General features: G+C 39.0%; 6 protein-coding genes and 1 long non-coding RNA gene across 7 annotated transcripts; 4 read left to right on the top strand and 3 right to left on the bottom strand.

The window, feature by feature from the left end:
• Window positions 1-325: 325 nt before the first annotated feature.
• Window positions 326-5,333, top strand: E(pc) (Enhancer of Polycomb). Its single transcript, XM_076907564.1, has 10 exons — window positions 326-823; window positions 1,643-1,781; window positions 1,876-2,117; window positions 2,193-2,449; window positions 2,525-2,660; window positions 2,749-3,051; window positions 3,334-3,485; window positions 3,562-3,696; window positions 3,777-4,754; window positions 4,889-5,333. The coding sequence occupies exons 1-10, from the start codon at window positions 671-673 to the stop codon at window positions 5,004-5,006; spliced, it is 2,613 nt and encodes an 870-aa protein (XP_076763679.1). The 5' UTR covers window positions 326-670; the 3' UTR covers window positions 5,007-5,333.
• A 5,359-nt stretch (window positions 5,334-10,692) lies between these two features.
• On the top strand, window positions 10,693-15,868 carry LOC143431023 (fanconi-associated nuclease 1). Its single transcript, XM_076907507.1, has 9 exons — window positions 10,693-10,800; window positions 10,870-11,214; window positions 11,297-12,669; window positions 12,780-12,911; window positions 12,979-13,434; window positions 14,866-15,277; window positions 15,339-15,461; window positions 15,580-15,691; window positions 15,817-15,868. Exons 1-9 carry the CDS (start codon window positions 10,693-10,695, stop codon window positions 15,834-15,836), a joined length of 3,081 nt encoding a protein of 1,026 aa, XP_076763622.1. The 3' UTR covers window positions 15,837-15,868.
• A 173-nt stretch (window positions 15,869-16,041) lies between these two features.
• On the bottom strand, window positions 16,042-17,030 carry LOC143430951 (NAD-dependent protein deacylase sirtuin-5, mitochondrial). The gene is made up of 4 exons (XM_076907433.1): window positions 16,791-17,030; window positions 16,514-16,728; window positions 16,308-16,450; window positions 16,042-16,196 (listed from the first exon to the last, which is right to left on the bottom strand). Exons 1-4 carry the CDS (start codon window positions 17,028-17,030, stop codon window positions 16,042-16,044), a joined length of 753 nt encoding a protein of 250 aa, XP_076763548.1.
• Window positions 17,031-17,159: 129 nt separating this feature from the next.
• On the top strand, window positions 17,160-18,505 carry LOC143431002 (methionine aminopeptidase 1D, mitochondrial). Its single transcript, XM_076907491.1, has 6 exons — window positions 17,160-17,289; window positions 17,348-17,587; window positions 17,657-17,848; window positions 17,906-18,056; window positions 18,122-18,232; window positions 18,304-18,505. Exons 1-6 carry the CDS (start codon window positions 17,254-17,256, stop codon window positions 18,492-18,494), a joined length of 921 nt encoding a protein of 306 aa, XP_076763606.1. The 5' UTR covers window positions 17,160-17,253; the 3' UTR covers window positions 18,495-18,505.
• Window positions 18,506-18,616: 111 nt separating this feature from the next.
• Prosbeta7 (proteasome subunit beta type-4) lies at window positions 18,617-20,077 on the bottom strand. Its single transcript, XM_076907418.1, has 5 exons — window positions 19,932-20,077; window positions 19,295-19,501; window positions 19,083-19,229; window positions 18,811-19,009; window positions 18,617-18,742 (listed from the first exon to the last, which is right to left on the bottom strand). Exons 1-5 carry the CDS (start codon window positions 20,060-20,062, stop codon window positions 18,653-18,655), a joined length of 774 nt encoding a protein of 257 aa, XP_076763533.1. The 5' UTR covers window positions 20,063-20,077; the 3' UTR covers window positions 18,617-18,652.
• A 953-nt stretch (window positions 20,078-21,030) lies between these two features.
• Window positions 21,031-21,466, top strand: LOC143430952 (uncharacterized). The gene is made up of 3 exons (XR_013102668.1): window positions 21,031-21,066; window positions 21,247-21,347; window positions 21,424-21,466. It is a non-coding gene; the product is annotated as an uncharacterized LOC143430952 (long non-coding RNA).
• Window positions 21,467-21,529: 63 nt separating this feature from the next.
• Window positions 21,530-25,592, bottom strand: LOC143430935 (putative chitinase 2). Its single transcript, XM_076907412.1, has 8 exons — window positions 25,466-25,592; window positions 24,700-24,900; window positions 22,996-23,161; window positions 22,824-22,920; window positions 22,541-22,747; window positions 22,161-22,358; window positions 21,944-22,069; window positions 21,530-21,866 (listed from the first exon to the last, which is right to left on the bottom strand). The coding sequence occupies exons 1-8, from the start codon at window positions 25,521-25,523 to the stop codon at window positions 21,576-21,578; spliced, it is 1,344 nt and encodes a 447-aa protein (XP_076763527.1). The 5' UTR covers window positions 25,524-25,592; the 3' UTR covers window positions 21,530-21,575.
• Window positions 25,593-27,956: the final 2,364 nt, after the last annotated feature.

Here is a 27,956-nt window from a genome sequence, read left to right on the forward strand (position 1 = left end):
TAAGTACATTATAAAAGGTACATCATAGTATTTTGTCCCTCTCCCCCCTCTATTCTGTTTTCTTACTCTTTTCTATATATTCATACAACTTCGTACAACTTGTTGGTCAAATTTTCATAATACTTCCTGTTTCTTTTTATATTATCTTACATCTGTTCTTCATTCTTCTTTTCCTCTCACAATTAACCAGGCCAGTTGCAAGATCGTGGAAAATAAGCGGACGATGTGGACAGGGCTTGCCCCCGCTCGGCCCGCGGCGGCGTCCAATCGCGAGGGCCGCGCGGGTTCGGCCAGCCGCTGGCCGGCGGCTGGCCGATTCCCGCGCGGCCTGCGTCGCATCGCGGAACTTGCCCGAGTGCCTGAACGTGTTAAATGGCTGTGCGTCGGCCATGATGGCTTTGAGCAGGGACCGTGTCACGCAAACATGTTTTCAAAGTGATATATCTCGTTTGGTGACTGAGTGACCGTGTTCCAGCGCGATGGCCGGAGAACGATGAGGCCCTGAGCGCTCTCTGTGCCGGGTATTACGGCCGCCAGGCCCCCAGCCAGGCCCAGCCAGGTCCACGTTCACCAAGCCCGAGGCCCGTGTCGACCCCCCGACTGGCCTCACGGTCCGACACGCCAGCCAACTCGGTTGTCAACACCGCGAGCGCCCAGGCCGCCCCTCAGGATGAGCAAGCTGTCGTTCAGGGCTCGTCCGCTGGACGCGTCGAAGCCCATGCCGATTTACATGGCCGAGGAGCTGCCGGATCTGCCGGATTACTCGGCCATCAATCGTGTTGTGCCCCAAATGCCCAGCGGCATGGAAAAGGAGGAGGAATGCGTAAGTCGGGACCGAACGGGCTTATTCCAGCATGTTTTCCACGTCCGCCATCTTACCATCCGCGGTATCTTCGTAAACAACCGGCAGATGGCACCACGATTTTCATATTTTCCTTAATAGATTCCGCATTTTTATTGTTTTTACGGAATACACCGTTGTCAGTCGATGATCATTCTTATGTTTCACAGTATCAGGCAGCCTGGTGGGTTGTTGGCGATAGCTGTCAGCCCTCCGGGCCACTGTCCTGTTCATTGCAAAATTCTGGGGCAACGTTGTTGTTCGACGTACTGCATTCCCTTTTACTTTTAATTACTTCTTATCCTAACTTCTAATATCTTTAATAATCTCTATACCATAATTGTATTATACACCGCTCTGTATTTGTTTTCATCTTTAAATCATTATTAATTAATTACTTCCATTCGTTTGTATTAATTGAACATCGACAACGATGTGTAATCGCTAAAACAACTTCCGTACTTTTTATATTATCTTTATTGCATTATATTCGCATTATATTTTATAACTTCTGATTTCTTTAATAATCCCTGTGACATAATTGTATTATACACCGCTCTGTATTTGTTTTCATCTTTATATCAATATTTGTTAACTACTTGCGCTCGTTTGTATTAATTGAACATCGACAACGATGTGTAATCGCTAAAACAACTTCCGTACTTTTTATATTATCTTTATTATATTATATTTGCATTATATTTTATTAGATATGTTACAAGCATAATGTTCTTAATTTACAATTTATTATATTGTAAGATCATTTTTTATTCTACTATATTGTGTTAACCATTTGCGCAGGAACATCACTTGCAAAGAGCGATATGCACGGGTCTAATCATTCCTACCCCCGAAGTAACCGACTTGACGGATGTAGAAGCTTACGACAAGATATATCCAGCTGATTATAAGCTACCTTGTCAACTTATACACATGCAACGTAAGAGAAACAAATTCTTCGCTATTCGATGCTCGTTTCACCATATTTTTGTCGGTAACGCTAACATTGCGGTTTGTCTCTCTTTTTTTCAAAGCTTTCGCGATGGAACAAGATTTCCCGGACTACGATATGGATTCAGAGGATGAAAAATGGGTTGCAGTACAAAGCCGTAAAATGGACTTGACTCCTCTTCAGTTCGAGGAGATGATGGACCGTTTGGAGAAAAGTTCGGGGCAGACTGTAGTTACTCTGAACGAAGCTAAAGCGCTTCTAAAAGAGGATGATGATTTAATTATCGCTGTTTTTGATTACTGGCTAAATAAACGTCTTAAAACTGTAAGTATGAGAAATTTCTTTTGCAATAATCGCTGATAAAATTCGATTAATATGGATATATCCTTTTTCTCACAGCAACACCCTCTTTTATTAACGGTAAAAACGGAACATCGGTTTGGTTCAGCTGCCAATAATCCTTATTTAGCGTTTAGACGTAGAACGGATAAGATGCAAACGCGTAAACATCGCAAGAACGACGAAACTAGCTACGGAAAAATGCTAAACCTCCGTAGGGATCTTAGTAAAGCGGTTACCCTTCTCGAGATGGTTAAGAGGAGAGAGAAAACCAAGCGAGAACACTTGCATCTCACGATCGAGGTTTACGAGAAAAGGTGCGTCCCTGTCGTACATGGTTCGCTTTATGGAAATAGATTTGGCATGCGTTATGTAATTGAAAAACCTTGCAGATACCAAGCACAAGACTTTAACGGGCAAATATTGGCGGAAGTGTCGGCGTTGAGGGCACCCAGACCAGCTTTTGCACCGCTGTTTACAAATCAGTTTGGTGTTCATCAGAATTGGGCGAACAAAGCTTACAATAAGGTGAGTAATTCTAAGAATATGTTCACAATTGAGAAGAAATCTTCTTTTTTGGAGCGTTTTTGTAATATTTAATGTTGTTGCGATTTAGGATGAAGTAGTACCCAGGAAAGAAAAAAGACAATACAAGAAACGGAAACATAAAAGTGATAATAGGGGCGGAAGTTTAGAAGATAATGGTGTGTGGGGTGGAACAGGTAGTGGAGGTGGTCGAGGGAGTCGGCCTAGTGTTCTTGGAGGCGGGCTGGACCCGCTGATGAGCTCGGACGAGGATAGTCAGCTTCCATCTCATTCGCATTCTCAGCCCTCGGTTCCCTCTGACCGCGATGACGAAGACACCGCTGACGAGGGTCAATTCACTTTCCGACGGAATAGAAATAGCACTTATTTACCAGTGAGTGCTGTTAAGTTCACACGAATCTTGTTCCCCTCCCCCTGCTAAGTAAAATCCTCGCGAGTAAAAAGCGTGAGCCAGAGAGAAAGATATCGCGCGAATCTAAGCAGACAGGTCTTTTGTTCTTTATTTTGCGCGTGCTATGCGTTACTCGATAAAATATCGTGGGTGTCAATGAAAAAAAAAAAAAAAAAAACTCGTCATTAGTTATCGTCAAAGTGTGGAAATAGTCTTAAAGTTCTTTTTTTCAGGATTGTAGATATAGAGCTTTTCTCTTTGCAGCCTGTATCAGGTGGTTTTGGAAATTGGCCTTGGTGTGATAAAAGCGAAGGGGGCTTGGCCGATAAGAAGTACAGGTTTGCGCTGACCAGTATCAGCAAACCAGTACCAAGATGTATTGGTTTTGCGCGACGGCGGATTGGTCGTGGTGGCAGGTACGAAATACCTGGACAACGTACAAACTTATCAACCACCTCGTCGACGTCTCTCTTTAATATCCTCAATTTTCAGAGTAATATTAGACCGTTGTTCGACCGATATGGATGATATGTGGTCTTCTTTAGACTTCACGATACACCAACCAAAACGAGAACCAGTGGATTCTGATACAACTGCCACGTCAACGACTCCAGTCAAGAAAGAGTGGTACGTGCAGAGAGAGAAACCCAGGTCTCAGAGGGGACTGGCTTAAAAGTAATCAAATTTTGGGTCTGTCCGCAACGTAGGTTACACTTTCGACCAAAGACTCCGCCTGCGTCAGTGCACAGTCCAAGCGAGGAGAGCAACGACACAGACTCAGACGTGGAGCCAGCGTTAACCGCCTCGAAGCCGCTTCTGTACCCGTTCCCGTCGGAGGCGACGTCCATCTGCGTGGAAGTGGAGGCTGACCGCGCTGGTGACGAGCCACCGTTCACATCTGAGTTCAACATCGCTGATTACTTCTCGGTGGACGCTGTGTCGGACTTCGACTTGGCTGTGGCGAGCATCACCGGTAGTGCGTGCGTCAGTGGACTAACGGAGAATAACTCAAACGACACGCGGACAGACGAGCTGGGCAGCTCGCACGTGGTCGTGACTCCGCTGCCCGGAAGTCTCTTCGCGCAGCCCGCGACGACGCAGCAGAGCCGGCCTCCTCAGTGCAGTGGTAGTGGTTCTAGTGTTGTAAATACTTGTTCTACATTATCTACGGTACTACCGTCTTTCTCGTGCAACCAGCAGCCGACAACGTCCAGCACGGTGTCCACGCAGTGCGCAAGTGCCGCCACCGAGGCGCAGCTGTTCCACGCGAAACAGCAGCAACACAGACAATTACCGAACAACAGCAGTTCTGTCTCAATTCTGTCGAAGTCCTTGACTAGTCCAACGAACAACAGGAACAGCGGCAGTTGTGGCAGTGGTGGCAACGCTGGGGTAAAAGTGTTCAGTGCCGCGAGTACGACCAGCGGGGCGGTCACAAACTTTGGCAACGGCCACCAGAACGGCCCGTTGCCGCACATGAACAACACTAATAATATTTCGAATAGCACCCACGTCGTGAACAATCAGTCGACGATAGTTCTGCCGCAGAAACACCCGCCGTCCAATCTGCTACCTGGCCTGATCGCACAGAGCAAATTGGCGAGTCTCGCGAGGCAGCAACAGCAAACGCAAAGTCAGGCGCAACAAATCCCAACGTCCGGGGAAATTACGCTTAATAGTAATAGGTGAGTATCCCTCTCAATCATCTCACAGCATTGAGAACAACGTATGCGCGTAGTTTTCGATTTTTCCTTGGCTGCACACCGGTTTTCTCTAGTTTCACTCGTGTTCTAAGCAGGAATGCACGACTTGGTTGCAGTGAAAATTTGGATATGGAAGTAGACGGAGTGGAGAACACAGCGTGCGACGGTAAGCCGCAGCAACAGCAGCTCGTACGTGCAAACAAAACAAATTCATTAGCAATGGAAGTGACATGATGCCTGCTATCGGCACCCCTGTTGCCGCCAATACGTCACTGGGGGCTTCGCTAACTCTACCTTGCCTATGTCTGTCTACGTTCAACGACTGGACACGCATGCACTGCGTAAACGCGAGAGAGAAAACGAAAACACAGAAAAATACAGCGGTACGGCTAGATTCGATTGCAGAAATACTCTGATCAGTTGCCTGCCACGGCGATCACTGCGGAATAGTGTCGATTCCATTGCAAGTACCACACCCACGTGTCGTTTATGTTTCATTATCCGAGGAGAAGGGAAGATCGAGCCAAGCCACGTTCGTTTGAGGCCACGTCTCGTCGAGGTTTTCACGGAAAATGGCGATCCATTAATTCCCTCGACGCTGACGAACGTGGTTGCGTTTCATCTTTTCTTCGCGCGTGTGCGAATGCAACTTTTGTTCGGCGCAGAAATTACAGCCTCGGTTTTACTGGCACTCCTTTCTCGTTTCCTTTGCTCATGTGCACACCGATGCCACGGTTTTTCTTCTCTTCTCGTACACACCACGTCTCCGTGAAATGGGATTCATTCAATTAGGGATCGTATCGCAAGCTTTCTCAGACACAGCATTAATTATTTTATTATGCTCCAGGGTTCTTTGTACTTTTAAGAGTCGCACGTTCGATTCGTACCTCGTCAGGTGAAACTGAGAACTGGGGAGAATATTGTAAAGACGTAATCTTAAATTATATTCATTTGCAATACGAGGATCTTAACGTTTACGAGGGGGAGGGGGGGAAGTAATGTTTCTGTGTGTACATTTATATGGTTGTAAATTTTATTTAAAACGAAAAAAAAGTATATAACTAGAGAGTAGAGAGAGAGAGAGAGAGAGAGAGAGAGAGAGAGAGAGAAAGAGTAATCGCGCTTCGTTTGAAAGGTGTATAGTGAAATTCTTTTTTTTTTTTTTTTTTTTTATAAATAATCATAGATCGTGTATCTTGTATTGTCTACTTCTGGTGTCTAAATGAATTCGAAACGATTTGACTAATTGTGAATTTCTACGTTTATTTCGATACTGTACATATAAAATTCAGTTTAAATGTAATACGTTAGAAGCTTCCAGGCTGTGAAATAATGAAACTATTGCTAACAATAATTACCTTTGTATTTTTACCTAAAACGAAGGGGGACTCTTGATTGTGTTGCGTGCATTTCCATATTTAAAGTAATACGCAATGAAAGATAGACGCAATTGTACGTAATTGTAACTTATAAAATATAAATCCTAATGTTGCGTTTGAGAAGCTTGTAATCACTGTGGAGTCTGTACTGAAAGCGGACAAGTACACGACATTATGTTAGGGTTTACAATGTTTACAAGAGAAGCGTGCAAAACCAATTTCCATGTCTTTCACTCGCGCCAGCTGTGGAAACAAGAGTAACGATCAACGAATTCGTTTTTGCCATACAAACAAACCAAGAAATTCGACCAATTTCAGTTGATTGTTCCTCTGTTCTCTTTTTTTACGCAAGAAATTGACGCGTGAAAGGGAAAAAACGGCATAACGTTAAGCCTTTTAGAGAGGATTCTTTAAAAAAAAAATGATACGTTCTGCGCAGACGTTGCAAGCGATTGCTGAGTCTACGATTCAAGTTTTGAGAGGTGGAAATTATTAGAAAATGCTATCGCCAACGCTCGTTCGATTATTTATTCGTCTGTGTTTGAAAAACATGGCTTTCGAGGATCTGCCATGCGAGAATTGAGACTCGAAGTGCTCTGCCACTTGCTCGTGCGCTTCGTTACAGAATCCTCCAGGTGAAGTTCAATTGATAATCCGCTAGAAGACACGATGTGCTAATTAGTGAGCCGAATTTTTGCGTACGTTCATCACGCGCATTATTCTCTTCCTCTTAGTCTTTCTCCATTATCGTCTCCCATTCTGTATAACTACGTATCAAGATGTAAACGTTTAAAAGTAACCAAATGTAAGGAACTCGAAGAGGAGCGAAGCTAGCAAGGAAGTTTGACAATATTCACGTCGACGAGCTGTTTTTTTATTCGAGAAAGCTGTCGAACACGAAGGTGGCAACGACGAACACGGTTTCAGTCGAGCAAAAACGCTGATCGTCAGCCCAATTCGCGGGTCTCGCGTCTCTGACTGTGGCTAAACATGGAGGGACGCGTGTGAAGGATTCAGAAAAATGGATACGATAGCTGGTAAACGTATCGTTCAGTTCAGAATCGACGAGATTCGATGAGCATCTGTCGCATAATTTCGATTGTAACACTCGCAAGCCTCGTTCTTTCTGTTAACTCCGTTCGAAACTCGTAGGCACTGATCGAGATGCATTAAACGAGACCTAACTCTGGGCCCAGAGGGTTTGCATATTATTTAAAACTGTTGTCGTGAACGGCCATGGCGATGTGTTTCGTATTAGTCATTAATTTTACCGGACTTGAGGCATACAGATTTCTTTTTCAGACATGCAATAAAAGAGCAGAGAGAGTATCGCGAGGGGAGGTTCGAAATATGTTTAATGGTGCAGACTATTGCAAATTCTAGGGGGATACTTTTGTCGCGAGATCGTAATTACTGGAAAGGAAAAGAAAAAAAAAAAAAGATATATTGTACATATAAAAATAATTACGCTTATTGTATCTCTTACTTTTAGGTAATTAACTAAAAAAAAAAAAAAAATAACTGTAATTAATGTTGTTATGGTAGGCGCACAGCGATGTGTATGGAAAATTTATGAATTCGGGATGATTTTAGAGGAGGAGTAATAAAGAAATTTTATCCTGTGGATAGGACTTATTATTTTGTTAAGAACTCTTCACTCGCCTGTACATTGAAATAACATTTTGTGAGATCTAATTTCTGCCACCGTTTGTATATACTTTAGATAAACCGAGTTCGCTCGTCCTCCTCGTGGAAAACTGGCGAGTCGTTCGTTTGTTAGTTTGCAAAAATCGAGCAGCCCTCGAGGAGGAGGAGCGCGCGTTGACAAGAGAAAAAAAAAAAGAATTTCCAAGGATGTACTTGTAAAGATGAAAAAAGAAGAAAAAAAATACCATTCGTTTATTTTTAGTTGGAACGCTTCGAACGAAATTTAGTGGTACGTGGATTTTTATATAAAATTTATTAATGTTAACAAAAAAAAAACTATCGACCCAATAGCCACTTTGTAAACGAGAGAATCTTGGAAGTTTGATCGCTCCAACCAAAGACTGAGTTCGCTTTACATATTCTGATTTGGGAAACACGAAATTCCACTGGGAGAGAGAAATATCGCTCGTCGATGATCGCTAAATGTCTCGTCGTTCGAGGTGTGCTCTCGTTTTTTAAGCAGCCTGTAGGATCGACGGGATCGAGGCGGATGCGAGGGAGCTCGAATTTGAACCGTGAGACTTCGTGTTTGCTAATTCGTTGCATTCGCGAGTAAAAGAAGGAAAACGAGAGGAATAAAGAACACTGTACCATGTAAGTAGGACTAAGCAGAATCAATGCAACTATTCAGAGCGATCGAACAAGACCTATTAATCGTTTCATGTGCAAAAACAGAAAATGAGAAAAAAAAACAAGAGAAAATAATATCGAGAGACGGAACGAGCTTACTGGTATAATGTTTAACGTGAAGCTCTTTAAAGAAGTTCTGAGTGTCGAAAAACGAAAAAGAAAAAAAAAAAAATAAGTAAATAAGCCACGCAACTTTTACGAATAATATCGACGCGGTGTCGAGATTGCGGTGTATCTATATTATACGTGTATTTTATTCTGTGAATACAGTAGGACTTCTGCGTCGCTGTGCGACAGGAAGATTTCATTGGAATGAAACGCTCCAACCAAAGCTACGGTTCGAAGGTTTAAAACGAGAGTCCAGAGAGTTTGTCTCGAGATTGTAAAAAAAACACAATCGAGGAACATAAAGGGCGGGATACATCAGAGTTCTTATGTACTTAGGATGTTTGATCTAGGCAACCCTTTAAAATCTGTTCCATCGACGCGTACATTCGCCCACTCTCTCGTCCCCTGATAACACCTTTCGCTGAATGCATGTATCAAATTTAATTTGGTCTAAATAAAATATCATCAGATATGAATCGAGGCGTGGATTACATTTATTGCTTTGTTATTAACCGGCTGGGTGTGTCTGCGAATAAAAAAAAGTCACAGTCCTCAAATCGTTCAATCTCCCCTTTAAAACTTCTAGCGTGTGTGTGTACGTAGTTGTTGTAGCGATAAGTTTGACAATTCTTGTAGATAGCGTGTTTAAGTAAACGAATTTTGAAATCCCTCGAAAACGAGACGAGATTTTCAGTCGAACGCTTTCGTTTTTGCTTTTTTTTACGCGAGTAGAGATGTTATCAGGCAGATGAGTTTCTTTTCTATGGATCGCATATAAAAAAAATATAAATAATGTGTAATGAAAGTAGAATCTCGTGGTTTTAATTAGGGTCGAATCAGGATAAGTGTGGGCCTCGGAGGGTTGAAATTTTGGGCCTTCAGGGGTGACTCAAGACAAGTGAAAGCCCCAAGCTTAAAAAATTTGGGTCTTCAGGGTCGAATCAAGACAAATGGGAGCCCCAAACATAAAAGTTTTGGTCTTTCAGGGGTGAATCAAAACAAGTGAGAGCCCCAGGCATAAAACTTTGGGTCTTCAGGAACGAATGAAGACAAGTAGGAGCCCTGAGCTTTAAAAATTTTGTGCCTGCAGGGGCGGCTCAAGTCAAATTAGTGCCCCAAGCTTAAAAATTTTGACCCCTCAGGGGCGGGTAAAGACAAACGGGGCCCCAAGCTTTGAAAATTTCAAAACCCAAAAAATCGCCATTTTGTTTTTGGATTTGCAAAGAATTCTCTGATTATTTCCAAAATCTTTAATTTCAGATATTTTAAGACCCAAATTAACAAAAAAAAATATTTGGGACCCAAAAAATTCAACTTGGACGCCATTTTGTTTTGTTTTCAAAAAAAAATTTTCGACTTAAGATATTTAAAATTTTTAATATCTGGGGCTCCCACTTTTCTCGATACGCCCCTGGAAAGCCAAAAATTTGTATCGTTTAAGCCTACCACTCACTTTGATACGTCCCTGGTAAGTTCACAGGACACCACGTGACCCCACGCTGAATACACCCCTGGTAATGTAAAAAAGTCATTGCGAATTTCATATATAGACAAACTCGATCAGTTTCCCGCCAAAAAAGGGATGCTTGGTGATTAATAAATGAAATAATTAAATGGCACTGATAATCCGTAGGTACGTATGTATTTTGAACTGATTATAATATTTCGATAAGATTTGGAATTTTCAGGGTTACTAATCACGATCGTACTATGGAATTTCCCGCTGAATGGGTTTAGAATGAATCATAACAGGAACCAGCGAACAACAGTACATAAGATGAGTTAAAAAACGAGCAATGATGGTAGAAGAGTGTTATGGTTTACGAAAGTGTAACAATTTATATGATTCTTTAAACATTCTATAATTTTATTTAATGTTTGCAATCTACTTTTACTCGATCCATTAAGGTTATACGTGTAACAACAGAGTTTCTGATCAGAGGCTTCTCGTTGGTAGAAATAAGAAGATTAATACGTTTTCTGAGGAAACAGTGACTTATCAGTGATAAGTTCTATGTATCTTGAAAGATTATTGTTATGAATTTGTGCATGTGAAGGTATTTAGCTAAAGCGCATCATTACTTCATTGTTCAACGATGGTGAAGCAAACGTACCTCGATCAATATTATAAATCAGTTAATACTAAACACACATTGCATGCGACCAATATCAAAAAGCGTTCTACAGCGCCGAGTCCAGGAAAGGTGAGTTAGAATTTTCTACTCTTAAGTCCCTTTGTTCATACACTAAATTACTGTTTCTCATTTTTGTAGAAGAGAAAGAGCATCAAAACCAGTCAGAACGTTTCGCCGTCTCAAAGTGCGAGAGCAGATGACGATGTGATTTGTTTAGATCATGCGAACGACTATAATGCGCCACTCAACGGAAACAATCGTTTAGAGCAAATATCGCAGAATGTACAGAGAAATAGGAATTCTCTGAATACCAGTGAAATCAATTCGCAAATGCAGTCGCAGACAACGTTAAGCAACACTCCTGTTAAAACGCGAGCAACGTGTAATTATTCAAACGGAACACCAACCAGCAGTCCCAACAGAAATGGTTTATCATTAAAGCAATCTAATAATTCTTTTTTTGTAGCGACGAGTCCAGAAAATGTGAGCTGAAATTTTATACTCCTTTCGTTATTTCATTTAATCGTCATACACTTTTTTAAATTACTTTTTGTCGTTTTTATAGAAGAGAGAGAGTATCGAAACTAGTCAGAATGCTTCAACGTCTCAAGGAACAACAGCAGATGACAATATAATTATAAACAGTGACATTAATGAGCTGCTCGAGATTTGTTTGGACGATGCAGACACAAGCGAAAATGACCAGAACGTATCACTACAAAGAAACAATTCTTTAGAACAAATATCGCAGAATGTACAAAGAAACAGAAATACTTTAAAAACCAATGAAATCAATTCGCAGATGCCCAAAAGAAAACGCAGGAGTTATTCGAACGTTAAGAGAAGAACTCGAATAAATAATTCTGTGCAGTCGCAGACAATGTTAAGCAACAGTCCAGTTAAAACGCAAGCCACGCATGCTTACAATAACCATTTAAATGGAACGCCAACCAGCAGTTCCAGCAGAAACGACGTACCATCAAGTGGACCTAGCACTTTCTCTTCCACGCCTCGTAAATCAAGTTATACTTTCAAAGTGCAGTCTGGACAGTCGCCGCAAGCTGTTAGAAGAAAGTTATTCGGTGACAACATAGACACCAGCATCGTAGACCAGAGTATCGAACAAATGAACCTGGCGAAGCAGAATGCCATTCCTCTGAACAGTTTTAACTTAGAGGAGATCTATTCCAAAGGTACATTCAGCTATCAATACAGCTACGTAAACACTACGACTAAAACGAAATACGAATCGAATGATATAATCATATGCGATGACCTGAACCCAAAAGCTCTGTTCACCACCGTCTTCAACGTACTCTCCAATCCAGTCAACTGTGGCTACTTCGATGTGAGCGAGCTGGATTTTATCTATTCGATACTTACTCTGCCCACGAATGCACAGAAGTTACTTGCTCGCCTGATAAAAAGAAAGGCGGGGTGGTTTAGAAAGAGCAATATAAATTATCCAGAGATAGCTGAGGACTTGAAGGACACTTTCGACGTTCTCGTTTCACGTTCCATCTGCACGTACGACATAAGAACAGAGGATTTATCTGAGATGCTAAAATTGTTGCAAGTCGATGAGGTTCGTCAACTCTGCCAGAAAATGCATATCGATCGCAAAGGTAGCAAAGAGGACAATATCCAAAAATTGCTGGTGTTAGCAAAGACCAAGCCTTTGTTCCCTGGAATGAAAGATCCCAGCAGCACTCTGTACGATGCAATTTTTAATATGTTAGAGTACTGCGTACGCATCACTGCGAGAACCTGGACGGTTCTTAATAAAATAATAACATTGTTATTACCAAACGTGGATCCCAAAAACAGCTTTGCAAGAACGTTCGACATGTTGTGCGACATTTACTTAGGGAAAATAACGTATCCCAAAATTTCTGGCTACAATTTTCCTGTGTTTTCCAATTCCCTGCATTTGGTGTTGTAAGTCTCGACATATATATTTTTAGTAATTTAATTTAATTAATTAACAGCAGATTTAAGAGTGCAATGCAAGCTTAAATAATCAACGCACAACATATTTCTGTTCGCAGTTATATCAAAGCCAAATCCGCATTGTCTGAGACTTTAAAGTACATTGAGAAGAAGAAGTGGTCCGAGGTGAAGAAAAATGGAAATCTAGCCATGGATATTTTACCAAAATTACTAGAAACTGATGCGAAAATGTAATTGGAACTTTATTGCTGCTTTAAAGTGAAAGAAATGTGTTTGTTCTGATTTTTATTTTTGTAGATTCGCCAATTCTGCGCTTCCAATGCACGTAAAACGTTACAGGCCTGCATACACGTGGCTGAAAATACTCAGCAAATCTGTGGACGCGTTTAAAAAGACCAAGGATGCAGAGGACACGAATCGAGCTGTGGAAATCTTGAAGTTTTTATTGAATCAGGACTGCTATCTTCATTCGTACAAAGGAGAATGGTACGCTGAATTGGCGCTCATCGAGATGTTTCGTCACAAAACTTTAGAAACGTCTGCGTCCACCGTGTTGAAAGCCTTGAACGAAGAGAATTTCACTCGAGTGGACAAAGTGAATCTCATGGAAAGAGCGAGGAAGATATTCAAGAGAAAAACTGGGGTCAACGCGAGCACGAAAGCTGCTATCGATGAGGCGTTACAGAATAATATTTCTTATACGCCAAAGTATAAGACTGCATCAGTCACCATTGATGGTATATTGATGCCTAGGTAAATATGCTTATACGTTTTATTTTCTTTTTTATGTTAACGCTAGATTTACCATAGTAAATTTAAATTATTTCTACCAATTATTCTGTTATTTTATTATTTTATTATTTTATTATTTTATTATTCTATTATTTCTAGCAATACCAGTCAGAATAACTTTGTGTATAAAAACTAAGTAAATCTCTAAGTATTTAGGTTTCTTATCACTAGATTTACCAGCTATTTAAATACACCTATTTCTACCAAAATCAGTCAGAATGATTGGTGTATAAGAATTACGTAGTTCTCTGAGTATTTAAGCGTTTTACTGAAGAATCAAAGGCTTCTTAAATCTAAGAAATTCAAGGACTCTATTTAAGTAATTTAAGGATTCTAAGGATTCTATCTAAGGAATCTAAGGATTCAAAGGATTTTATCTAAGAATTCTTAGGCTTCTTTTGAATACTTCAATATCCACATAAATGTTTCTTATTTGTGTCATTGTGGAGATAAAGATGAATGATTGCACTTGGAGATCATTTGGACTAAGATTTTATTTCGTCTGCGTTGAATTAAGCTCGAAACAGGACTGTTTGTGCCTCGTGCACTTACAAAGCTTCAGATCTCAGAGTTAAAGCTCAGAGCTTCAACTCTCCAAGTTTTAAATCTCAGAGCGTCAACTCTCAAAGTTTCAAAGCTCAAAGCTTCAACACTCTAAGTTTCAAATCTCAGAACTTTAGTTTTCAAAGCTTCAAAGCTCAGAGCTTCAACTCTCAAAGCTCTAAAGTTCAGAGCTTCAACTCTCAAAGCTTCAAAGTTCAGAGCTTTAACTCTCTCAAAGCTTCAGATCTCAGAGCTTCAAGTCTCAATGTTTTAAAGCTCAGAGATTCAACTCTTAAAGCTTCAGATCTTAGAGCTTTAGCTCTCAAAGCTTCAGATTTCAGAGCTTAAATTTTCAAAGCTTCAACTCCCAGAGCTAGTACTAATTCTAATAATTCCTATTTCATACAAACATGCACCAGTTATTTCGACTGGTACAAGTATCAATAACAAAAAATATATTTGTTACGAATATGTATATATTTAAAGTAACATCAAGTTCATCAAATGTATTCTCTACTTATAGCTGCAAAAACTCATAACATCATTTCGGAAAGCAAATGTTACATACAGTAGGAATTTTTAATTGAAATCGCACAGCAATTTTATAAAAATGAACTGATCTGGTAAATCTAGTGTTTATATAATTTTAATTAAGCCAACGTTAAACTGTTTCAGAAATGACTGGAAATAAGTCTGTTTGGTGTATAGAAAATATTTCTGAGAATTCTTATATAAGTTTATATAAGTTTAGAAAATATTACTGAGAATTCTTATATAAGTTTAATTAAGTTTATATAAGTTTGTACAAGTTTATATAATTTTAATTAAGCCAACGTTAAATTGTTTCAGAAATAAGACAGGAAATAAGTCCGTTTGGTGCATAGAAAACATCGCTGAGAACCAAAGTTTTGGGTCCGTCGAGACAGTCGCGTTTCATTACTATCGCAATCAAGGATACCCTAAAGGATTGCATTTGGAAGGCGCGTTACCAATTGCTCTATTCTACACTCTATTCTGGGAAGAGTTGTACGATCTGCACATTCCTGGGGTATTCGTAACGCCATATTCAGAGGCGCCAGGCGACCTCTTCACAGAACAATTCTACGTGAACAGAAAAAAAGAAATAGACTTGAAACTTGAGAATGTCAGTGCTTTAAGTCCCGAATTATTTAGTTCCTGGATGGACGAGAAGTTCCAGAAATGCAGACAATACAGATCAGTAATGTCGTCGAATTTGCAGGGCGACTCGTTTCCAATGAAGGTAAAAATTCCATCCAACGCCAAAATTATCTATTATTAATTGCTACAAATTTTATTTCCAGGAAATAGTGCACTGTTTGGGGACTGACGGTGTCGTAGGAATCTGCAAGCGGCTCGTAGAGAATTTTAAGCTCTGGAAAGCTGGTTTTCCGGACTTAATCGTGTGGAATTACGAAACCAAGAAGGTGAGGCCTTTTTAAGCATAATAAAAGCTGTTATTAATCTACACTGTGTATATTTAAATTTTATAAAAGCCCAGAAAGGTACATTCTTAATGTTAACTAATGGTACTCTTTATTAAAGCATAAAATAGTGGAAGTAAAAGGTCCTCGAGACGTTCTTTCTACGAAACAGCGATTATGGCTGGAGTACTTACACGAACTCGAACTTAATATCGAATTATGTTTAGTAGAAGGTGAATATACCAATTTTTATATTTATACGAGTCTCAAGAATTAAAGTTCCAAGGCTTCTGTGACCGTAACTGTGCAGGGTCCTTCGAAATGGTACCTTTAACAAAATATTATTATTTTCTTACAGACAAATCCAATAAAAAATAGAGAAGTGATGCTACGAATGAAAGCGAAACGCACTGCGAACAAATATTTTGCATGCAGTTTATTTTTTGCTTGCCACGTCTCTTCTTTTGAGAGACGTTCTCTGTTTTAAATAGCACTGTACATATTTATATACGTATTCTGTATATAAAAGTATGGCATGCAACTGTATTGCGTCTACGGAGTCCCTGAAATCATGGTTTCCAACTTACTGAAAGTGTCGCGTAGCTGGAGTCGTTTCTAAATTGAACTCAGCGACTGGAACGCCACGCTGGGCCACCTGAGGGGCAAACATTGCTGCAGGGTAGACGATGGAGGACGTACCGATGACCAGGCAAATGTCGCAGCTCTCAACAGCAGCGTCTACCATTTTTTAAGGAAACGAGACAATTTTATACGATGTACAAGTTACCAAATACAAATGTTTATTTTACTATATTTAATGTTCATTTATGCGAGTGTAAATGTACTTACAAGCCCTATCGAGTACACTTTCATCCAAACTTTCGCCAAACCACACAATATGGGGCCTCAATAAACCTTTACAACTCTCCTTGGTGCATTTAGGTAGATCCTCTCGTGGGATATCAGAGATCATGATATTTGGGTCCGGAGACCTGCGACGAATCAACAAGATTCATAAAATGACTCGTACGACACTCTGAAGACCCACGACTCACCCTTTCCCTTCCAACGCAGGGCATATCGGAATGCTCTTGTTCACAGCGACTTCCTTGCAAACAGTGCAACGAGTCTTGTACAACGAACCGTGAAGCTCCACCACATCCTTCGCTCCGGCTCTCTGGTGAAGCTCGTCAATGTTCTGCGTCACTATCGTAACAGTCTTGCCATCCTTTAAGCTACGATCTTGGAATGTCGCTATCACTTCGTGAGCCTGGAAACAACTTGACGATACAAGAATCAGTTGAGCTGATGTTATTAATTAGTTACAGATACCTTGTTGGGCTTCGCCTCACTGGCTACCCTCCTTCGGTACTCATAAAACTCCCAAACTAAGGATGGATTGGCTGCGAACGCCTCTGGAGTGGCCAAATGTTGCGCTTGGTACTTTCTCCAGAAACCACCAGCACCTCTGAACGTGGGGATGCCAGATTCTGCGGAAATTCCGCTGCCAGTCAATATCAGCACGTTCTTAGCATTTAAAAGGGCTTCGCGAAACGATTTCATAACGTTCATTGTAACCAGTCGCCTTTCAGGTTATGTTGTTGTCGATCAGCTGATCAGCTGATGAGCGATCAGCTGATCAGCTGATCGAAAACAACAAACGCCTCGACTCAGCGATTCAATTTAAAAGTGCGACGATTCTTCGCGACGAAAATCTATTTATAATGAAATTATAAATAAAAACGTTTCGAAATCCTGTTATTTTCATTACATAAGTGAACGTTTTCACAGAAATATGTTTTTCAGAAACCTTTTCAGAAAAAGCCTCAGAGTAAGTTTATATTGTTACGTATGTGATTTTGTGGATTTTTACTGTTATTATTTTCCAGACAGGTCGACGTAAGATCGTAAACAACGATTTTGGAAGCTACGAGATCGTCGAACCGTGGGAAGTGACTGAAATGAAAGAAGTGCCGTCATACATTCCCAAACCCTCTTACAGTCAGTCTCTGTTGCCTCGAGATGGACCAAAGAAGCCAGAGATTAAGGACAAGAACCAAATAGCGAGCATGAGAGACAGCTGCTATTTCGCTAAGCAAATATTAACTCACATTAAGAAATACGTAAAAGTAAGCGATGGATAACAAGCGATTTACAAAGAATCTTTACTACGATTTAAATAATAAATCTTGTCTCAGCCTGGTGTTACTACAGACGAACTAGATTCGATAGTTCACGAAATGATTATAAGCAACGGAGCGTATCCAAGTCCGCTTAATTACAAAGGGTTTCCGAAGTCAATTTGTACGAGTATCAATAACGTCGCTTGCCATGGGATTCCAGATAAAAGGCCACTGATTAACGGAGATATATTGAACATTGATGTGACTGTAAGTAAACGGAGAGAAAATTGTAAAAAAGAAACTTGTAGTTTGATTACGTTGCAGGTGTTTCTAAATGGCTACCACGGAGACTGTTCGAAGATGTTCGAAGTAGAGGAATGTGATGACGAAGCGAAACGATTGATAAATGCGACTGAATTGTGCTTGAAGAGTGCCATCGATATCTGCAAACCCAACGAAAATTTCTCCAGCATTGGTAATTACTGTAACGATGACAGAAATGTAAGAAAATGTCTTCATATTTCTCTTCTAAACTCGCAGGAGGTATTATCGAAGAGACAGCGAATAGACATGGCTACAATATAATTCCAGTATTCGCTGGACATGGTATCGGTACTTATTTTCACGGACCACCAGATATTTTTCATGTTGGTACGTTGTTATTATAATATTACATATATTTTACAAATACTTGATTTAACATGTTTTATATTTATTGCCAGCGAATGATCTTCCTGGTAAAATGCAGGCTGGCATGACGTTCACCATCGAACCAATTTTGAGCCAAGGTGGGGAGGAAATTAAGATTCTGGAAGACGGATGGACAGCTGTTACGGTAGATCATGCGAGGACTGCTCAATGCGAGCATACTATCTTAATTACTGACACTGGTTGCGACATATTGACTCGTTAAGCTTATAAAATCATTTTCCTCATTCATGTTCGCAAAATTTACAATAACTTTCTTATACGTTGAAATAAATTAGGTGGAGTCGCAGGAGAATGAAAATTACAGTTAACAGAATTACGTGTAGAATTTTTATTAAGAAAAATCATTATAGATATTTAGTTTTACATAATAGCGGGTCCCCAATAACTGTCTAGAGTCAGTGGTCCTTGTATTTCCACGCCTCCTTCTTTCGTGATTATACCAAGTTGATACTGAAATAAAAAAAAGAAAATTAGTTATCGTAGTAGAATATAAAGCGTAGATATTTGATTTAACATACTTTTGGGAAAGATCTAGCGTCCCTGTAGTAAAGAACTTGCATCACTTTGTATATAAGCTCAATCGCTTGCTCTTTACTCATCTCTTTATTCTCTTCGTAAGCTTTTCTTAAGATCGGTGTTGCCATGTACGCTCCGTACCCAGTTGCGATCACTGGATCGATGTAAGCTGTACCAAGCTTGTCCACCGTACCCAAAAATCTGTACGAAACGTTAAGAACATTATTGTATGTGTAAATATGCTCAAAAGAGGAAAGAAAAGTAAAATACTTACAATTTGTCATCTTCTATACCACCGATAATGAAATTATTCCAGAACGGATCATAGTTCGATCTTTTATTGTACATGACTCTCGTCAGCCAACAGTGAAGGGCTTTCGGTTTTAAAGACAAGCCGTCATCCAAGCAATCTTCTTCGAGACTGCAATATATTAAATCGTATTAATTATATCAAGTTATTTGGATATAATAATAATAGATATGTACATTTTTCTCTCGATCTGGCTTTTCAAACACTGATAGTCAGCGTAATCTCCGCCAGCGCCAAGGATGATGTTGTTATTCACTTTCATCACTCGCTCGATATTTCTGAATCTGACTAACGATCCGTAAGATCCAAGGATATCCGCGGCTATCAGAACACCGTCTTTGAATTGAATACCGATTACGGACGTGCCAGTGGTCATCGGTGCTCTGCAAAATGGAACACAGTTTAAGTTAATCGTTTGAGCATGAGATTGCGAGATTGCACGATTGCGCTTCTAATTGGTTCTTAATTGTTACGCATTGCTCAAACTATTAAAAAAGGGTAATATTAGCTGCGAAATTAAAAAGGTTAGAGTTATGTTAGAAATGTACAAATTTGAATAAAAATTGATGTGTTTTGTTACTAAATATTAATAGAGAAATCAAAGAGGTTAGGGTTGAATTAAAAGTCAACAAACGCACAAAAATTGGTGTGTTTTTTACAAAATATTAATAGATAAATCAAAGAGGTTAGAGTTACGTTAAAATGTAAAAATTGTTTGCAAATGTCTTGTAATTAATACAAAAACGAGCATGATATGCAACTTTTGAAAATTCGACTTGTAAGTTTGGAAATTTATGTGACAATAAATCTTACTGTGATCTTTGATGCCCACCCACGTCAGAATTCGTGGAACCACCTGGAAAGTGATAAAATGCGCCTGGTGCTGGGCCATTTTGCCAGAACGGTGGTGGAGCATAACAATCGAACTTATCAGCAAACGCCATGTTTCTTCTAACTTCGAAACAGTTTCAAATGTCATCCAGTTGAAGTCTGCATTAAAAGCAAGTTTGCATCGAAAGTAAAAAAAAAGTCCCTAGAAATCGCACAATTCCAATCATAGAAATTTTTATTTCCTTCTAGAATCGATAATCTTGCGTACAATCGATTATATCGATTCTGAAGGATCAAATAACTGTAAAAATTTAATTACAGCACAAGAAATTGAGTTGTGAGATTCGTAGCTCGCGCGTTGTGGCGATTGGCTGCGCGCGCATGCGCAGATGCGAGGGTAAAAGAGCGCTGACGTCAGTCAGTGTCGACTCTGACGCGCTAGAAGAAGGTTGTGCTTCACGTTTGCTGCGTTTAAACAATTAAAACTCGCTAATAAAACACGTGCAATCCATTATATCGATTCTAAATTACTTTAAATTTAATTACAGCACAAGAAATAGAGTTGTGCGTTTCGTAGCTCGCGCGTTGTGGCGATTGGCTGCGCGCGCATGCGCAGATGCGAAGCTGCGAGCGCTGACGTCAGTATCGACTCTGACGCGCTAAAGGGAGGATGTATTTCACATTTGCTGCGCTGAAATAATTAAAATTCGCTGATGAAACGCGTGCAATCGATTATATCGATTTTAAAATACTTCAAATTTAATTACAGCACAAGAAATAGAGTTGTGCGTTTCGTAATTTGCGCGTTCTGGCGACTGGCTGCGCGCGCATGCGCAGATGCGAAGCTGCGCGCGACGCTGCGAGGCTAAGCGAGCGCTGACGTCAGTCAGTGTCGACTCTGACGCACTATGAGGAGGGTGTGTTTCACGTTTGCTGCGCTTAAACAATCAAAACTCTTAACTTAATCAACTTTTTGAATAAATTTTCTTTCTATACACATTCATTTTCTTTTATACAGAAGCTGAAGAACTTTCTGCAGTAATATCTTTTCATTAATTCTAGCTACTGAATTAAAACATCAATTTAGTGGTAATATTACAGTTTTTTGGTACGTAAGGTATATATTTAAATGTAATCGTGTAAATACAAATGTAAAGAGCCAGATGCACGTTTTAAAGAACATAGATAACATAAATGAATATAATTCAGATTTGTAACAAACTTGTTTTAATCCTTTGCGCTCGACAGAACAAGCAACTGAATTATTATTTACATAACGTTTGTAATTTGCTTGCAGAATGAACGAGGGTATCACAGTTCGCTTTTTAACTGAGAATCGTCCGCATCGAGTTTAGAGAGACGAATTTTAAATGGCTTTGCTATCCTCGAGCGCAAAGGGTCAGTTATATGTACACACGAGTAAAATATAAATTCCAGCAATGTACGATAACTGTATTATACTTAATCGTTACAGTGTAGTGGTTCAGAAATCAAAAAGTGGGAAGACGATACTGGAGGAACGTTCTCGAATCACCGAATAGAAGATAAAAAAGTACAAAACAGCCCTCGGAGCGCATCCAATTTTCTCCAATGTTTTTTGGTAGCTTCTCTCGTCGCGAACTCTCCTTAAATATAATACACAAGAAACGCCAATATTAATAAAACAGAATTGTGCGTAAACTTTGCGGCGGTAGATTTGTCATCGTTATTATTGTTATTATTGTCGTTGCTGTGGTGATCATGGTCATTGTTGTCGATGGAATTCCCTAACGCAGTATTGATCGATCTCATCAGAGGAAATGTCTTCTCTGTCGGTTGTATAGAATTGTTCAGAGACGCGCATTTCCCATTGAAATCATCCGTGTCGATACTCCAGATCATCACACCTGATAGATTTAGACTCATCGCGTATTCCACCTAGAAATTAGAAAAAGAAAGATAACAACGAGTCGACTGAGCGTTATCACAGTTATCTGCAATGACTATTGATCAACCTTCGCCGTTAAGCTCCTTGGATTATCGAACACAATGACGTGGTCATTTTTAACTGCGTACGGTGTTTCACTCTTATCGTCCCATCCGGTCCTCCAGTTCTTATCGGTTACCAACTTCTCGCAGATCTGAACAGAAGGGTAGCATTGTTGTTATTAGAATATATTTTCTAATTAGAAAAAGTCATGCGATCGCAGTTTATCTTAAAGTAGAGCGTACTTCGTTGTATCCCATGAAACCATCCTGACCAGTGTACGGCCCTTTAAATCCACTCTGTGTAGTGGGTTGGTTGATGGGACTAGCATCGGAAGAATTTAAAGCGGTTTTTAATATGAAAGTCCTTCCGTACATGGGCAGACCTAACACAAGCTTATTCGCTGGTGCGTCTTTGCTCAGCAAATACTTGAGCGTATCCATCTAGAAGATAGTTTAGTTTATTATAAATGCTTTTTATGGTTCTTACGAAGACTAGCGCATTTCAGAAGAGGCACATTTTACCATTTTCATTGATCGATAAAATCTAAAGTGCTACTCTTCGTAATACAAATGAAACGTATTGCATTTTATGTATGATTGTTGCTAGATATTTATTTATTTACCACGCTCTGACCATCATCACTTTTCAAAGGCGCATTCGGAAGCACTTTGTTGCTCCATGTGCCGTGATAATCATAAGCCATCACGTGAATGTGATCCAGGTATTTAGATAATTCAGGAATATCGTACGCCTTATCAATGGTGTCTTTATTGGAACTTATCGCTGCTGTTAACAGATAATTGTACTCTCTGAACGCTTCCTTCAATTCCTGTTGAGAAAAATCGTACTCTTTTAAGATAAGCAAGCAGTGTTTGCAAAATCAATTCGTATTTTATCATTTTTACCTTGACAAGGTGAACAAAGTTCTCTCTGTCCATCGAATCACCGCCTCGCGAGCCAGGATACTCCCAATCGATGTCGAACCCGTTGAAACCGTATTTCCTAAGCGAAACAGAAATTGTTACTAGAAACAAGTGCTTGGCGATTGGAAATTCGTATTAACGTTCTGCTTTTTACCTTAGGAAATTCACCACGCTTCTAATGAACGTGCTCCTTCGTGTTGCGTTGGCAGCAAGCGCGGAATAACTTTCGCTGCCCTCGTTCCATCCTCCGATCGCAAGAAGCACGTTCAGCTCTGGATTCTTTTCGCGAAGCTGCGTCATTTTCTTGTAGTTTCCAATCCCTGGAATGTGGACATTTAATCTCATTAGGTTGTAATATCATTGAGTCGGTTGTGATATCATTTTTAACATATCATTGATGATGTTATTGTTAACATATCATTGATGATATCATTGTTAGTATATATCATTGTTAACATATAATGAATATCATTAACATATCACGATTGTATTCATTTAAAATCGAACATTTTATTAACATATCATGAATGATATCAAATGTTCGATTTTAAATGAATACAATCAAAAGTTTTGGGCCTCTCAGGAGCGTATAAAGACAGATGAAGGCCCTGGACAGTAAAAATTTGGGCCCCTCAGGGGTGTATCAAGACAAATAGGGACCCTGAACGATAAAATTTGGGTCTCTCAGAGGCGTATCAATATAACTGAGGGCCTTCAGCGACAAAAGTGTTGAGTCTCCCAGGGACGTATCAAAACAAATGGAGGCCCTGGTTGGTAAAAATTTGGGTCACTCAGGGGCGTATCAAGACAAATAAGAGCCCTGGGCAATACAAATTTCGAGGAAGGCTCAAAGATAAAAATTTTTTAAAGTTGAGATATTTTTAAATTTCGAAGTTCGCTTTTGCAATTTGGGGCCTTATACGATCGCTTAGTCCACATTTGGGTCTTAAAATATCTTAACTTGAAGATTTTGGAAATAATTTCAGAATTCTGTGCAAATCCAAAAACAAAATGGCTTCTTTTGGTTTCTGAAATTTTTAACGCTTGGGGCCCACATTTGTCTTGATACGCCCCTGAAATCCAACATTTTTATCGCAGGGTTCTCAATTATCTTGATACGCCACTGAAGGCTCGAAATTTTTACGCTTGGGGCTTTCACTTGACTTGATTCGCCCCTGAAGACCCAAATTTTTATGTTTGGAGCATCCACTTCTCTTGAGACGTTCCTGAAGGCCCACAATTTTTATCGCAGGGCCCCCAATTATCTTGATACGCCCTGTAGACTCAAAATTTTTATGCTTGGGGCTTTCACTTGACTTGAATCGCCCCTGAAGGTCCACAATTTCTATAACAAGGCTCCCAATTATCTTGATACGCCCTGAAGATTCAAAATTTTTATGCTTGGGGCTCTCACTTGACTTGAATCGCCCCTGAAGGCCCACAATTTCTATCACAAGGCCCCCAATTATCTTGATACGCCCTGGAACTCGAAATTTTTACGCTTGGGGCTCCCACTTGACTTGAATCGCCCCTGAAGGCACAAATTTTTATGCTTGGACCTTCCACTTCTCTTGAGGCGCCCCTGAAGGCCCAAATTTTTATGTTTGAGGTTCCCATTTGCTTTGATTCGACCCTGAAAGCCCAAGTTTTTATGTTTGGAGCTTCCATTTGACTTGATTCGCCCCTGAAGACCCACAATTTCTATGCTTGGAGCTTTCACTTGACTTGATCCGCTACTGAATACCCACAATTTCTATTACAAGGCTCTCATTCGCCTTAATCCGCCCCTGGTCGCGTTCATTTAAAATTGAATCCTGGAAATCGGACACTCGACGCGATACAATCGTATCGAACTCACCGTTCTCGATGTCCATGCCAGGATCGAGGCTCCTGATGGCCCACGTCTCGTTGTCCAATCCGGCGAACGCGTAGACGAGGTGCGTGCAGAGCTCCGGGCGAACGTTGTCGATGGTGAATTTCCCATTGCTGGCTCTGTAGACGGCCCAGGACGCGACGTAGCAAGTGACAACCTTGTTGTTGTACTTGGACCGTGGTAAGCCTTCGAAATAAGAGAGACGACTTTTTTCGTTGCGATACAAAAACAGTTGGCGCATGATTCACGCCTGGTGCATTGGTCTCAGCGCATTCCACGAGCAAGAGTCACTCGACGGAAGTGATGTCGCAGAATAATCCACGTTCGATCACATTCAATCTCAAACCGAACATTAATCTAACTCTTTACTAGGTACTCGCGTTCTAATCGAGCTTTTCGACGAAACGAAGATCGCACGAAGGTCGCATCGAAATGTCAGTATCTCCATTGCATAAGTCATCGTAGAGAATGTCAAACACATTCCAGACATTCTTTCTGGATCCAAAGATGCATCGTACTCTTCAGCTGAAACTGTATCCATCGACAGGTTCATTTAAAAATAAAACCGATCGATCCTAATTTATACATCCCAGAAGAAATTAAAACACGATACACATGTTATATATGCGTGCCCTTAAAACGACGAGAAAATCGTTTAAACGATATCGTTTTTGGATTTTAGAGAGGAAGAGGCACTGGTGGTGGTAATTAAACGGTGGTTAATTAATAAGCACGCACTCACCTGGAGCACCATCGCCAGAGGAGAGCAAAATCACGAGTAGAAGAGATAGGAAGTTGCACACCTTCATTATAGAGAACCGCTATGCGAATGCGGTGTTATTTTCCTGGTGGAGAGCTTTCACTCGACCAGAGTACGGTACTTCTGATTCCTGCTGAGGAGAGAGAAAAAGGGGGAAAAGGAACGTGGCCACGAGCCTGGCTTGGACGAGGACAGAACTAAAACCTGTTGCTGATAATTTCGCGTACAGCGAGTCTGTACACGCGTAGAGAAATGTATAAATGCACGCTAGATGCGGTCAGAGAAAATATTGGAGGATTTGTGTATACAGTCGCGAGCAAAATTCTGCTCCATCCTCAGATTTTTTCTTTTTTTATTCATCTTGAATGCTTGGTTTGTATTGTGGCTGGAGTAGAAGTTTGATTTAAATAGCACACCCTATGCAGAACGTTTTTATTCAGATTTAATAGAACAATGTTCTTTTTAAATAAATTTTACATGAAATTGTTTGAATATTTTTATGTATTTTTTGTTTCTTTTTTAATTAATCTAGAATGCTTCATTTATATTATGGGTAGAGTAGAAATCTGATTTAAATAGCACACTCTATATAAAACGTTTTTATTTAATTTATACCAAATTTAATTGAACAATGTTCTTTTTAAATAAATTTAGTATGCATATTTTGCTTGAAATTGTCTCGCCTTTGTTTCTAGATGAAATTGTTTAAATATTTTCGTGTATTTTATAAGTTTAGAGAATCTAAAAATTTTGTTTCTTCTTTTTTTACTTCTTTTTTAATCATCTAGAACGCTTAGTTTATATTATAAGTAATTGAATAATATTCTTTTAAATAAATTTTGTACTTTAATTTCTCTGTTGTGCTTCAAAATTGTCTCTATTTGTAGCTAAAATTGTATAAATATTTTTATGTATTTTTTTTTATGTATTTTTATGTATTAAGTAGCACACCCTATGCAAAACTTTGTTATTCATTTTAGAAAAATTTCATTGAACATTGTTCTTTTTAAATAAATTTAGTATGCATATTTTGCTTCAAAATTGTCTCTCATCGTTTTTAGATGAAATTGTTTAAATATTTTCATGTATTTTATGAGTCTAGAAAACGTAAAGTTCATGTAATTTTTTATTATGTAATTTTATTTATTTAATTTTTATAAGTTTTTAGGAACCGAGAGACGTTTGTTCTTAAGATGAAACAATTTTCTAAGTGCAATAATGGGATTCTTCCAATTTCACTTCTGTTCAAGACTTTTCCTCGACCCACTTCCATGATCTAGTAAAAGAATAATATATTATTCTTTTGTTTTCGAAGAAGAAATTAATGAAAAATTTGAGGAACAGAAGTGTGCTTTCTTATAATTCAATTTTTATTAAATTATTAATTAATTTTTCTCTGAATTTCAATACAATGTTAATACACGATAGAAGCTTGATTTAATAATTATCTTTATTCTTTAAAAGATAATGAACTTGAACGACATTTCTAGATTAAGTTAATTAACTGTGAATTTTAATATAATTCAATTTCTATTAAAATATTAATTATTTTTCTCTGAATTTTAACAGAATGTTAATACACGATAGAAACTTAATTGAATAACTATCTTTCTTCATTAAAAGATAATGAACTTGAACGACATTTCTAGATTAAGTTAATTAACTCTAAATTTCAATATAAATGTTAATACACGATAGAACCCTGATTTAGTAGTTATCTTTTATCATTAAAAGATAATGAACTATTACAACATTTCTAGTAGAGGATAATATATTATTCTTTTGTTTACTAATAAGAAATTAATGAAAAATTTGAGGAACAGAAGTGTGCTTTCTTATAATTCAATTTTTATTAAATTATTAATTAATTTTGCTCTGAATTTCAATACAATGTTAATACACGATAGAAGCTTGATTTAATAATTATCTTTCTTCTTTAAAAGATAACAAACTTAAACGACTTCTCTAGGTAAAGTTAATTAACAGATATTCATGTTTAAATCAAGCTAGAATTTTTTTTCTCGCGCTATTCCTCACGCTCCTATTTTTCTACTATCTTAAACACTATTGTGTAATTCAGGTAGTCTACAATGAGGGTTTAACGAGGCTAATTTTAATTAAACAAAATATCAAAACATCTGAATTATAATATCTCTCATTTTCTATTTTAAATTCTTCTTACATATTTGCTTAATCGATTATTCTTATTTTTATTTATTAATTTTTATTTTTATTTTTATTTACTAACTCTTATTTCCTTATTTTTATATTTATTTCTTAAAAAATTAGTTCTCTCTCTCTTTCTCTCTCTCTCTCTCTTATCTTAATTCAGAATTTTAGAGTACGGTTGATTAAATAAAGAAATTCCTTAATTTTCATTGAATAGAAAGAGTCAGATATGAATTAAATCTCCCGCTTTAGAGGTAAGAGAGAGAAGGATATATACGAAAGCTATAAGAAAGAGTGAGACAGACGATACCAT

The sequence above is a fragment of the Xylocopa sonorina genome, chromosome 16 (genome assembly GCF_050948175.1).
Source record: "Xylocopa sonorina isolate GNS202 chromosome 16, iyXylSono1_principal, whole genome shotgun sequence".
In the NCBI taxonomy this organism is placed as follows: Eukaryota; Metazoa; Arthropoda; class Insecta; order Hymenoptera; family Apidae; genus Xylocopa; species Xylocopa sonorina.

What these genes read in the sequence shown, in the direction of transcription:
- Prosbeta7 (XM_076907418.1), bottom strand. Translation starts at nt 20,062, where the DNA reads ATGGCGTTTGCTGATAAGTTCGATTGTTATGCTCCACCACCGTTCTGG. An exon ending in AGCCAGATCGAGAGAAAAAT is followed by an intron (nt 19,230 to 19,294) that starts GTACATATCTAT and finishes AATATATTGCAG; the next exon opens with TCTCGAAGAAGATTGCTTGG. An exon ending in ACGCTAGATCTTTCCCAAAA is followed by an intron (nt 18,743 to 18,810) that starts GTATGTTAAATC and finishes TTTTTATTTCAG; the next exon opens with TATCAACTTGGTATAATCAC.
- LOC143430935 (XM_076907412.1), bottom strand. Translation starts at nt 25,523, where the DNA reads ATGAAGGTGTGCAACTTCCTATCTCTTCTACTCGTGATTTTGCTCTCC. An exon ending in TTTGCTCTCCTCTGGCGATG is followed by an intron (nt 24,901 to 25,465) that starts GTGCTCCAGGTG and finishes CTTATTTCGAAG; the next exon opens with GCTTACCACGGTCCAAGTAC. An exon ending in ACTTTGTTCACCTTGTCAAG is followed by an intron (nt 22,748 to 22,823) that starts GTAAAAATGATA and finishes TTTTCTCAACAG; the next exon opens with GAATTGAAGGAAGCGTTCAG.
- LOC143431002 (XM_076907491.1), top strand. Translation starts at nt 17,254, where the DNA reads ATGTTTTTCAGAAACCTTTTCAGAAAAAGCCTCAGA. An exon ending in ACATTAAGAAATACGTAAAA is followed by an intron (nt 17,588 to 17,656) that starts GTAAGCGATGGA and finishes ATCTTGTCTCAG; the next exon opens with CCTGGTGTTACTACAGACGA. An exon ending in ACCAGATATTTTTCATGTTG is followed by an intron (nt 18,233 to 18,303) that starts GTACGTTGTTAT and finishes ATTTATTGCCAG; the next exon opens with CGAATGATCTTCCTGGTAAA.
- LOC143430951 (XM_076907433.1), bottom strand. Translation starts at nt 17,030, where the DNA reads ATGAACGTTATGAAATCGTTTCGCGAAGCCCTTTTAAATGCTAAGAAC. An exon ending in GTGAGGCGAAGCCCAACAAG is followed by an intron (nt 16,729 to 16,790) that starts GTATCTGTAACT and finishes AGTTGTTTCCAG; the next exon opens with GCTCACGAAGTGATAGCGAC. An exon ending in AAGTGTACTCGATAGGGCTT is followed by an intron (nt 16,197 to 16,307) that starts GTAAGTACATTT and finishes AAAAAATGGTAG; the next exon opens with ACGCTGCTGTTGAGAGCTGC.
- LOC143431023 (XM_076907507.1), top strand. Translation starts at nt 10,693, where the DNA reads ATGGTGAAGCAAACGTACCTCGATCAATATTATAAATCAGTTAATACT. An exon ending in CAGCGCCGAGTCCAGGAAAG is followed by an intron (nt 10,801 to 10,869) that starts GTGAGTTAGAAT and finishes TCATTTTTGTAG; the next exon opens with AAGAGAAAGAGCATCAAAAC. An exon ending in GATGGTATATTGATGCCTAG is followed by an intron (nt 13,435 to 14,865) that starts GTAAATATGCTT and finishes AAATTGTTTCAG; the next exon opens with AAATAAGACAGGAAATAAGT.